Raw genomic sequence first — 12267 nt, forward strand, 5'->3', positions numbered from 1 at the left:
GTCAAAAGAGCCTTCTGTTTATTAGTGGAAAAATCCTATCAGTACTTACAATCTTTAAGGACATGCTGTTTTTAGTGAAGACAAGAGCAAGTCTTTCTTTCCACAACTGGGAGTGGGTTTACGAACATCGTTACCTTAAAAGATGATGCTAGGTGAAAACGGAAACAGGCCGTGTGCTGATGAGGTATTGCTCCTCACAAGAGGACATTAGCTGCGGTGGTCTGCCCGCAGACCCTGGACCAAACGACAGATGAATAAACGTACACTGATGCACGGATACTGTGCTTTTCCAGTCCAGCTGAGGGTCTGAGGCCACTCACAGACTCCAAGGAGAGTCCTGTAAAGAATGGCAGCCACAGCCCTCAGCAGCTTGCACTCCAGGCATTTATTTAGTATATAATTAACAACAGAAGCTCTGAGTCAACACACTTGTAGATAATGATTAAAAGCGAGGTTCCAAAAGCACACATCATTAGTGGGTAATATCCCTGGTTGACCTCCCAAGAGAGCCATCCTGCCCTCGAATGTCTGAAGGTCAGTCTTAAGACCACATGAGTAAACAAGTTAACTAGTTAACTTCCCCACATCCCACTGTTTATATTCTAATCTATTTAACTAAAGGTAATGGGACCAGGCCGCCTTTAGCCCCGTCTATTACTGAAGTCATGTGAAAACCCTCAGGCCTTCCGGAAGGGTTTTGCGGGTATCATAACTAATATTTTTCCCATCAGCCTGATCGAATCCCATCATGCTGGTATGGAAAGATTCAGGAAGATAGTAAGTGAAAATGAGAGTTCAAGAACAGAGAACATAGCATCCCTTTTGTGTAAACTGTATATTTTAATTTTTTTTTTTCTTAGATACAGGGTCTCCATCTGTCCCCCAGGCTGGAGTGCAGTGATGTGATCTCAGCTTACTGCAGCCTTGATGTCCAGGGCTCAGAGGATCCTCCCGCCTCCCAAGTAGCTGAACTACAGGTATTTGCTACCATGTCTGGTTAATTTTCGTATTTTTTGTAGAGATGAGGTCTCTCTCTGTTGCCCAGGCTGATCTCAAACTCTTGAGCTCAAGCAATCCTTCCACCTCAGCCTCCTCAAGTGCTGGGATTACTAGTGCGAGCCACCGCACTGGGCCTTCTGTAAATTTTAAAAAGAAAGTACATATGTGTGATTGTGTGAATAAATGAATAACAAGTGTGAATAAGGGCTTACATGAGTGGTGAGATTATGAGCCCATTTTGGTTTTCTTTATGGCTTTTTATTTTTATTTTTTGAGATGCAGTCTCACTCTGTTGCCCAGGCTGGGGTGCAGTGGCACCATCTCGGCTTCTCCTGCCTCAGCCTCATGAGTAGCTGGGATTACAGGCATGCATCACCACACCAGTCTAATTTTTGTATTTTTAGTAGAGACCAGGTTTCACTATGTTAGCCAGGCTGGTCTCGAACTCCTGACCTCGTGATCTGCCCACCTCAGCCTCCCAAAGTGCTGGGGTAACAGGTGTGAGCCATCGCACCTGGCTGCTTTTTATTATTTTTAAAAACCTAATATTTTGAAAGAAAGTAAAAGCAAGCATAAGATTTAAGTCATTGCAGATGACACATTCCAGACAGGCCTGGTCTGTTATTGGCAGTCATCTGTTCCCACTGTGGTTCCACTTTTGTCTCAGCTCTCAGGAGGCTCAGGGCTGAAGTCAGTGCCTTGAAGAATGAGAATGATCTAAATCTGTTCAGTCTGCTGTAGAAAGGAAGACATTGCTTCTGCGGCTTTGTTTTGCCATCAAGCCGCTTCCTTTGTGGTGCCCTGGAGCCAGCCACTGCTTGTGGATTCCTCCTCTCAGCTCGGCTTTGCAAGGGATCAGAGTGTGTCAGGGGGAAGTTTCCGCAAAAGAAAATTTCCTCAGAGTGGATTTACATCTTCCTTTTTCTCTTCGTTTCCAGGGTCTCAGTAATTAGGGCACAGTATTTCAAATGGCCCAAAACCCAGAAATTTCCCATCTAATTCAAGGAAGATCTGACTCCAGGCAAACAAGACTGTGTTGCTGCTGGCAGCAAAGTTCCAGAATGAGGCAGGATTCCCAGGTGAGCGGCACAGACTTGCAGCTCTCATCTCCTGGGGCTGCCTTTCTAAACTCAGTTTGCTGAGTAGCCATACAGATGTCCTCCTACAGAAACCGGGCACATCATTTGCAAGCCTAGGAGTGGATTTTTGTTTTCCTGATTTGTGTATGTGAATCTTTTAAAAGTCCAGTGAGAGGCCAGGCACGGTCGCTCACACCAGTAATTCCAGCACTTAGGGAGGCCAAGGCAGGAGGATCACCTGAGGTCAGGAGTTTTGAGACCAGCCTGACCCACATGGCGAAACCCAGTCTCTACTAAAAATACAAAAATTAGCTGGGTGTGGTGGCAGGCATCTGTAATCCCAGCTACTTGGGAGGCTGAGGCAGGAGAATTGCTTGAACCCAGGAGGTGGAGGTGTCAGTGAGCCAAGATCGCGCCACTGTACTCCAGCCTGGGCAACCAGAGTGAAACTCCATTCTCCAGCCTGGGGAAGTGGGAGAAAGACCTGAAGGCCTGCAATTCTCTTTTTTGCATCAGATTAAGTAGCTTAGGGCTCATTTCATTCTCTTCAGCTGCCACCCAGGGGCCATGCACTCACTGCACACAGTCCCCTTGGCCTTCATCCCTGTAGAAGGCTTGGCTGTGGCTTGTGGCAGTGTCTCTTTCACCATGTCACATGAAGGCCTGGATAGACTACGTAGCTGTTGAGTCGTGAACTGTTTGGGTTAGCGCTTGCCTTGGAGTGGAGAAGTGCTGGAGAAGTGTCTCAAAATTTGGGAGAAAAGAGATGTTTTCTGAGGCTACCACCCATCAGTGAAGACATGGAAGCTGGCTTCTTTACTGTTTTCCCTTCCTGGATCACAGGAAATCTTTGGGGCTTATTTCAGGAGGACAGCCTGATGCTGAGGCCGATGACTTCCCATGTTGCAAAGCGGCAGAGATGCGCTTTTGATGATGGCCAGCCAGTTCCCCAGTGTGGCTGACCAAGGGCTGAGGGTGAGTTAACTACTCCTTTGGTGACTCTCAGATGCATGGCTTCTCTTCACTGTTTGGCACCTGGGTGGAGGGTGTGGCAAAGGAACCTCTCTCCTTAGATGCTGTGTCCAAACCTACGATTTGATCCCCTTGATCGATCAGCTTCACGGCACCAGCCCAGCAAGCAAGCCTTCTCTGAACAGCTGCACACGTGGCCACTCATTAGCCTGCTGATACTGTGTTGCCATCACTCCTGGCTCTTTCCTCTTCCTCCACCCTCCTCATCCCCTGGGTTTGACCTGCTAATCAGTTCTCTGTCCGTGTGGTTAATGCTTTGGTTCAAGCCTGCATGACTGAGACTGGTGTAGTAGCCTCCTTCCTGGCCATGAGCTGTTGTATTACATTCTAAGATCTGGCCCCAACCGCTGCACACCTTGTGCCCTCCGCTGCCCCTGACCACTCTTGCTTCCCAAGACGTGGCTCATTCTTTCCTGTGCTCCACTCAGAGTTGTCTCCAGATGCTCCTGAATTTCCGGGTCCTTGCTGGTGCCCCAGGAGCTGCGTTTCTCCTCACCCGCTGTGTCAGAGCTGCCCGGGAAGCAGCCCCCACTAGAGGGTGTGTTCCTTGGGGCAGGAACAGTCTGGCTCCCTTCTGCCCCTAGCCCAGTACCAGACCTGCCTCTGGGCCCCAGATGTCTGCAGACCTGCACCCAGTGTCTGTCCAGGCAGCCCGTCATGACCCCTTCTCCTTGGGGTGACCAGGTGCCTCTGCCATCCTTGCAGGTATCTGGGCTCATGGTGACTGCAGAATCAACCCCAAGACTGGTGGCGTCATCATGCTTGGCTGGAGGTAAGGGCTGTGGAGTCAGCTTCTCTGCCCTGGAGCCTCACCTTCCGGAGGCATGGGGGTCCGGGAGGAGGCATTTTCTGTGAGAGTCGGTGACCCCCTTCCTGGGCACCCCACTCCACTCCAGCACCAGGATGTCCATACCACCCACACCTCTACTGATGTCTGGGACCCCCCCATCATCCCCCACCGGCTGGTGCACCATGCTTCCCCCCCCATGCCCGTGCACATGCCACCCCTGACGCCCCCGTGCCCGTGCACATGCCGCCCCTGAGCCTAAAGATCCCCTCCGAGGAAGCATTGTCTGCTCAGTCTGCGACGTGGCCAACTGTCCCCCATCTTGGACGCTTCCTGTGTCATTCCTGGGGTGAGGCATCCCTGTGCCAGCTTCCTTTGCAAGGGCTGGGTCTGGGCGTGATCCAAGTTTCCCTGCCCTGTGATGGGGTTCTCAGGTAGGGGTGTCAGGGTGGGGGCTCCCACAGCAAAGGCACAGCAGTGTCCACACCCGGGAAAGGGGACACGCGTGCAGGTGGGAAGGGAGTGAGGTGACGGGACGGGATGCATGTGCAGGTGGGAAGGGAGTGAGGTGACAGCTGTTCCTGCACAGAGGGGCCTCCCTCGATGTCGAGCTTTAACCAGAGAGGGAGAAAGAGCCGGGTGGAGGGGCAAGGAGCTGGGGAGGGGAGCATCCATGACTGGTCCTGGGGGATGCCATGCGGAAGAGGGGTGACCACTCTCCTCTGCAACCCCTGGGAGTTGCCTCACTTCAGAGCTGCAGTGTAGCCCTGACCTCTTCTCTCCTTCCAGTGACGGCACGCTCAACCCCAGTGGGGTGCGGTTTGGCAGCATGGAAATCTATAACGTTGGTATACTCTTCTTCTCCCTGAGCGTTCTTGAGTATCCAGGAAGGAGGAGGGTCCTGGTGTGAGCCCCAGGGGCCATTTCCAAAGGCCCTACCTTTGGCATGACTCTGGCCCCTTTGTCTGTGGTGTGACAGTGGACATTTGAGAGCCTGACCTCCTTTTCAGATCATATCTTGCACACACTGCTGTCCTCATAAAACCTCGAATGGGGTCTTTAAGGTCCCTTGGCCCATCCCCTTCCCCATTGTGCGACATCCTCCTGGTGAGCTCTGTTGGGCTAGTTACTTGCTTTTACTCTTTTTTCCTTTTGTTTTTTTGAGACAGTCTCCCTTTGTCACCCAGGCTGGACCGCAGTGGCGTGATCTTGGCTCACTGCAACCTCTGCCTCCCAGGTTGAAGCAATTCTCATGCCTCAGCCTCCTCAGTAGCTTGAATTACAGACATGCACCACCATGCCCAGCTAATTTTTGTATTTTTAGTAGAGATGGGGTTTCGCCATGTTGACCAGGCTGGTCTCAAACTCCTGACCTCAAGTGATCTGCCTGCCTCGGCCTCCCAAAGTGCTGGGATTACAGGCATGAGCCACTGTGCCTGGCCAACTTGAGTCTGCTCTTTATGGGTTAAGAAACCAGAAGCACAGAGTGGGTGCAGGATTGTTGAAGGCCACACAACACCGTGCAGGACACCAAGCACAGACAGTGTAGGCCTGTGAGTCTCACAGCTGCATGGTGGAGTCCTCTGTGGGCCTTCAAACTGCCCGGCCCAGGGACCCAGCCGGGCTGCAGTGTCGGTCAGATGGCCTCACACGCTGGTGCTTAGGTCAGAGTTCTAAACTTATGTCAAGGCCATTTGTGTAGCCAGGGTGGAGAAACCCTGATGGTCTGATTCCAACCTTTGTTCCTCCCTCCAGGGGAGTACCCACCACAGGCTCCTGCCCTTTTTTTTTTTTAATTTTTACTTTTGTTTTTTGAGACAGGGTCTTATTCTCTTACCCAGGATGGAGTGCACTGGTGCGATCTCGGCTCACTGAAACCTCCGCCTCCTTGTCTCAAGCGATCCTCTCACCTCAGCCTCCCGAGTAGCTGGGTCTACAGGTGTGCACCACTATGCCCAGCTAATTTTTGTGGTTTTTTTTAGAGATGAGGTTTTGCCATGTTGGCCAGGCTGGTCCCGAACTCCTGAGCTCAAGTAATCAACCCACTTTGGCCTCTTAAAGTGCTGGGATTATAGGTGTGAGCCACTGTATCCGGCCACCTACTTCCTTTTTTTTTAAGACAGGGTCTCACTCTGTTGCCCAGGCTGGGGGGCAGTGGCAGAATCAGCTCACTGCAGCCTCGACCTCCTTGGCTCAAGCAATCCTCGTGCCTCAGCTTCCTGAGTAGCTGTGTCTACAGGCATGTGCTACCATGCCTGGCTTAGTTATTACTGTTTTGTAGAGACAAAGTCTCCCTATGTTGTTCAGGCTGGTCTCAATCTCCTGGACTTAAATGATCCTCCCACCTCAGCCTTGTAGAGTGCTAGGATTACAGGCATGAGCCACCATACCTGGCCCTCTTTTTTTATCTTGAATTAATCTCTTATTAAGTGAGTAAGGCCCACACCTGGCCCGCCGGTAAAACATTGCCTGTCCTGCCAAAGCTGAAGCTCTCTCTGCCTCCCCAGTGATGGGCTTTCTTCCACTTGTGAAACAGCTCCCTCAGCAAATGTCCCTCCAAGGCACTCCTCCTTGGTGGGCTGGGAGAACACAGGCACCCCGGTAGGCCTGGGGGATGCAGCCTGCCCCTCCTGCCCTGCCAGGTTGCTGTGAGGCCCAACCCCACACTGAGGGGCCCCCTGTGTGAATGTGTGCCCTCTCCTGTCTCCACAGTGGACTCCTTCAAGGAGGTGGAGCACAGCCTGTGTGTCCCCCAGTATAACAAGTACGGGGAGGAGAGGGTGATCCTCTTCCTGAAGATGGCCTCCGGGCATGCCTTCCAGCCTGACTTGGTGAAGAGGATTCATGACACCATCCACGTGGGCTTGTCTGTGCGCCATGTGCCCAGCCTTATCGTGGAAACCAAGGGCATCCCAGTACGACCATCTTCTGCCAGTGAGGAGACTGCTGCCATCACCCCATGAGCCCACACATCGAGGGGCGCTCACATCTGAGCAGCTTGCTGGTGCTTTACATATCATTTGTCCACACTGCCTCGCAATGCCATCCTCTCCCTGCCATCTTTTTTCCTACCCTTTCTGAGACTGCATTTAAAGCAGCTTCTGCTAAATACCCATGTTTTTAGCAGGGTTAGCAGGCCCAGCCCTGCAGGCCCAACTGGCCTCCCCCTGCTAACCCCTGGTTTTAATGTGTTCTCAAAATTTTTAATGAGAACATTAATTTTAACTTTTTAAAAAATTTTATTTATTTATTTTTTTGCGACTGAGTCTTGCTCTGTCACCCAGGTTGGAGTGTGATGGCTCAGTCTTGACTCACTGCAACCTCCGCCTCCCAGGTTCAAGCAATTCTGGTGACTCAGCCTCCTGAGTAGCTGGGACCACAGGTGTATGCCACCATACTCAGCTAATTTTTGTATTCTTAGTGGAGACAGGGTTTTGCCATGTTGGCCAGGTTGATTTTGAACTCCTGACCTCAAGAGATCCACCCACCTCAGCCTCCCAAAGTGCTGGGATTACAGGTTGAGCCACAGCACCCAGCCAATTTTTTTTTTTTTGAGATGGAGTCTTGCTCTGTCATTCAGGCTGGAGTGCAGTGGTGTGATCTTGGCTCACTGCAACCTCCCCAGATTCAAGCAATTCTCCTGCCTCAGCCCCCTGAGTAGCTGGGATTACAGGTACCTGCCACTGTGCCCAACTAATTTTTGTATTTCTAGTAGAGACAGTTTCACCATCTTGGCCAGGCTGGTCTCAAACTCCTGACCTTGTGATCTGCCCACCTCGGCCTCCCAAAGTGCTGGGATGACAGGCATGAGCCACCGCGCCCAGCCAATTTTAACTTTTTAAAGAGCTGCTAGGAGCTGTGGCTCTTGCCTTTTAATTTTAAGTTCTGCTGATACAGACCAGACTTGACTCTTTAGAGGCAGGTCTTAAGAAGACTGTGTTGTTGCCCCTACCCCCCAGCTCCCAGCCCCAGTACGCTCTGCTTCGATTCTATGTTGGGGAGGAGGAGGTTCACCCAGATTAAATCACAGGTTTAATTTGCATTGCTTACAAAATGGATGTCCCCACAAGCTGACAGAAGCTGTTTTGTGTGTGTGTGTGTGTGTGTGTGTGTGTGTGAATGTACACACACAACAATTTAAACAGACTGTGGCAGGCTGTATTTAAAGCCTACAGACTGGCTATCCATTAAGGAGAAGATGGGAGCAGACACTCACTGAGTTCCCAGGGGAAGCTGACTTTGACATTGCCTGGGGGCCGACAGCCTGTGAGGTATAACCAGAGACAGGATTTACCAGGAGAGGCTGTTTTCTGGAGAATGTTGAAATATGTGATACCATTGACTTTGAAACCTGTAGATCATTCTCTTTGTCTTAAGAAAAGTTCTTTCAACATCTTGAAAACAATCTGTCCAGTGGCAGGGCCTGGGGAGAGAGCTCACAGTACGGCCACTGCGTGCATCCCTGGAGGAGCGATTCCCACTCAGGACCCCTGTTCCTCCTCCTCCCGGACCCTGTCCACATCTGCCGTGTTGGTTCCTTTTCTATGGTGTCCACACATTTCCTTTGCATTCTGGTTCTGCGTGGGAAGAGCCCTGCAGCTTGGGAGCTTTCCATCCATCTCTCTTTTTTTCTGATTGGTGACTCTTGGCGGCTCTCTGTGGGGACACTGGTGCTCTCCAAGAAGGTACTTCTTTAATCAGTGATGCTTTTTGTCTTTTCCTGATGAGGGTCTAAGGTTTTTCTTGGGTGAGTAAGTGCTGTCTCATCCGGAACATTTTAGGGGACTGGAATTTGAATTTGTCTCCTTGGCTTTATTTTATTGAAAAAGAACTTGGGTCTTTTGCTTTCAAAATGGTTCTTACCAAACTGTATCTGATCACAAGAGTAGTGGAGCAGTTCATTAGGAAGGGAGAAACTAGTCACGTTTCTTTCCATGGTTGTCCTGGCTTTCATGGGCTTGCGGCCAGGGCACCCAGCTGGGCTCTGGGCTCTTTTTCTCCCCAGGTAGGTCTTCTCCTGGGTCAATTCGGGAAGCCATTGGGAGGGTTCCTCCAGGTTTTTGAATGCTCTTGAATTTTTGGACCCTCATGTCAGGCTTAGGAGAGAATTTACTTCTTTTGTTGCTGAGCTAGGAAGGGGCCCAGCCTCCACAGGGAGGTGACACGGCGTGGCCCCAGCCTGCACATTCGGGAACTGGACCCACTTCAGGGTCAGAAGAGGACAATTGAGGTCCCAACTGCAAAGTCCTGGGACCTTGCTGAGGCAGGAGAGCCTGTTGCAGGTCTGACCCTTCACACGGTGCTTGTGGAGAGTAGGCTACCCTCCCCACACCACCCCAAGAATAGCCTGAGCCCAGGGCCGTCCAAGCGGTGGGAATGAGAGGCAGCGTGTCTCTGTCTCTACATGGAGAGACACTGCCGCTTCTGTTCCCTGGGAAGCCAGTACCGTTTTCAGCATTTGCGGTGGGGAGGGGGGGGGTTGGCAAGTTTTCAGGAGAGATTTGGGCCCAGAGCCAGCCCCACTCCTTGTGTTGAGTAAGACTCATCTGTCTGTGGCCTGTGACACGAGGAGAGGAGCCCCTCACCCGCCCGCCACAGCTCAGGGTGATGATGCGGCGGGGACTAGGGAGGCTCTTGCTGGCGTGGTCCTTGCCGCCAGCCTTCACAGCGGCGCCTCTGAGGGTCTTCATGCACAGGGGCTCTGTCACTTAGCCCTGGCTCCCCCTCTGCCCCTGAGGCAAGACTTTGGGCAACTCACTTAGCATTAAAGCCTCAGTTTCCTCATCTCTAAGATGGGTTGACAACAGAGCCTGCCTGGTGGTGCCGCGGGCCACAGGGTGCCCGAACGCAGCCCTCGTGCATCTGTTTCTGTGCTGTCTCCGCTCACCGTCAGCCTTCCTTCAGAGTAGGTCTGCACGCCGTGCAAAGCCCTTCCACACACCTGATCTCAGCTGCTCTCTGCTCAAATATCAGAGAGGCTTTCCCTGCATTTCCTGTTTGAACCGTGTCCTGGCCTGCATCGTTAGCTTTGACAGTGTTTGCCATGGACTGAGGGTGAGTTATTGTGTGTGTCCACATCTTTCTATCTGGAGTGGAGGCTTCTTGAGGACAGGAACCTTGTGGGTTCATCTCCTCTCAGAGCTCAGCTGCTTGGCCAACAGCAGGTGCTTTGGGGGTCTGGTGAGTGACTGGTGGGTCGGGAGCTGGTCCTCTGACCCTTGTGAGGTGGGACAAACTTGTGTTCCTCACGCCCATCTCACAGATGAGGAAACCCAGAGAGACGAGGGGTCCTGCCCAAGGACATGGTGTTCATAGCCCCGCCTTCTGCTCACCAGGAATAAAGACCTGGGGACCCCAGGGGGGTCACGGCCAAGTGGAATGGACTCCGGACATTTGAGGGCTTCCTGCCTGCAGCCCCCAGTGCAGCCATGGCTGTCCAAGTCCAGTGGGCCTTTACTCAGGTCATGGCTGGGATGTCCGGCCCTTCCTGACAGGAGGCTGCTGGGCTCCTGTCTATCTGGGGCGGCCCCGTGCAGGGGCAGGGAGGCGGTGGCTTCTTCCTTTCTCTTTCTCTTTCCTCTGGCTTTCCTCTCTCCCCAAAGGAAATGGTAGCAGGATTTCTTTTAAGGGGATACCACTGTATTTGGCCGGCGGGTGGAAGGTGGCATTATTGGCACCCATGAGCTGCACGTGGACCCCTGTATGAAGCATAGTGGGGCACGGAGCAGGCAAGATGTTTGCGTCTCATAGCGGGAGGGTGGACAACACCACTTGAAGTGACAGGCAGGCCCTCAGAAGCCGGCGCTTAGATCCCTAATTAGATCACACGTTGACTGAATGTTTCGAGGGAGTGAGTTTTATTTACATCTCAGGTTTGAGAAAACAGCGCCAGTGATCCAGAGCTCAGGCAGAGGAGCCTCACTGGGCTCTGTTGCTCTTGAGGTTAAAGCCCACAGCACACCCACGCCACCAGAGGCTCGTTTGGATTCAAGGTGAAACACGTGCCACAAATCTTGGAGCTCTGAATGTTTGGAAAGGGTGCAACTACGAGAAACAGCAATGCCCCATCCGCTGCAGATGGCTGGCTCTGAGGATGAGTTCATAGGATCTTGGGGACGCTCTCACCTGCAGCCCTAGGAAGCTGGGCCACTTCTGAAGTAATGGCAGTAGTTAGTCTTTATCATAGAATAACGTGATAAAATATATAGGGAAGTAAAATTTAAAATATAAATACAAGTAAAATTATAATAAAACATAGTAGCCAGGCAGTTCTGAAGCTGTGTGTGCACTGACCTATTCACCCCCTGACAGCCCTACAGCCTAGGCGCTGGCACCCCCACTTTCATTCAAGGAAAGGAACTCAGGTTCAGGTATTCACCCAGCATCCCCCCAGATGTGGCAGAAGCCAAATCTTCCTGAAAACTTTCTTGCGCAGGGTGCCTGCTCAGATCTTAGGTCTGCATTTTTATCCCGGTCAGGCAGACCCTGAACCCTGAGAGACACTGTTTTTTTTTTTATATTCCCATCTGGAATATGCACTGTTGGGGTCCGTGGGGGTGTCTCGAGCGCCCTCTTGAGGTCAGCTTGGATGTGACACGTGCGGTGGGGCCCGGTGGAGTGTGCAGCGTTAGAAAAGAACGTGCTCACGGTGACTTCTGGGCATCTTTGAGACAGCCTCACTTTTTCAGTAGCTGTGCCGGGGGCAGTGTGGGAGGGTTTTGGAGAGTGTTAGACTTGGGTTTCAGCACTAAGTCTTGAAATTGCCTTTCAGAAGAACAGGTTCTATCTCCCAAACACAGGGGACAGTTGTCAGTTCAGCATACTTTGGTGCATGTTTGCACACCTGGCAGGGAGAGGGGCGTCTTGGAGCTGAGGCTCATTCAGTCTTGGCTCTCCAGGTGGAGGCTGGACATTTGGGGCCTGGATATACCCAGGGCTGTGCGTTTTCCCCCCTTCAGGTTTAAATGCAGTTTCTTGTTTTTTTCTACCCCCCCCTCGCAGTATACGCTCAATGGCAAGAAAGTAGAAGTTGCCGTCAAACAGATCATTGCTGGAAAAGCAGTGGAGCAACGAGGTGCTTTCTTGAACCCCGAGGCCCTGCAGGACATCCCTGAGCTGCAGGGCTTCTGAGTCAGACTGGCTGGCACAGGTAGGATGGAAACCTTGAGTGGCCTGGTGCAGGAGTCCCTGGCCTGCAGGCAAGCAGTGCTTAAGGACTGCTGGTGGGAACTGGCACCTGAAAGAAGGCATTTGAAGAGGGAGGTGGTGGGTGCTCATGCCTCACCCAGGCTGGGGTGGAGGGAACTGCAGTTTTGGTAATGACTCCTGGGTCCCCTCTGTGCCTGTTGCTAAGGTTTTTGTCAGCCTAGG

At 52.1% G+C, this 12267-nt stretch overlaps 1 protein-coding gene across 1 annotated transcript in view; it reads left to right on the plus strand.

Annotated features, from left to right (window-relative positions):
• The window catches only part of LOC105524781 (acetoacetyl-CoA synthetase-like), a 26991-nt gene extending 14964 nt beyond the window's left edge, over positions 1-12027 (plus strand). Inside the window, exons 4-7 of the mRNA XM_011960176.1 lie at positions 3816-3882; positions 4687-4745; positions 6610-6812; positions 11899-12027. Of these exons, the coding sequence (XP_011815566.1) occupies positions 3816-3882; positions 4687-4745; positions 6610-6812; positions 11899-12027 (458 nt within the window). The remainder of the gene's footprint in view (positions 1-3815; positions 3883-4686; positions 4746-6609; positions 6813-11898) is intronic.
• The last annotated feature ends 240 nt before the right edge of the window (positions 12028-12267 follow it).

The sequence above is a fragment of the Colobus angolensis genome, unplaced genomic scaffold, assembly GCF_000951035.1.
Source record: "Colobus angolensis palliatus isolate OR3802 unplaced genomic scaffold, Cang.pa_1.0 Scaffold509, whole genome shotgun sequence".
NCBI classification, from domain to species: domain Eukaryota; kingdom Metazoa; phylum Chordata; class Mammalia; order Primates; family Cercopithecidae; genus Colobus; species Colobus angolensis.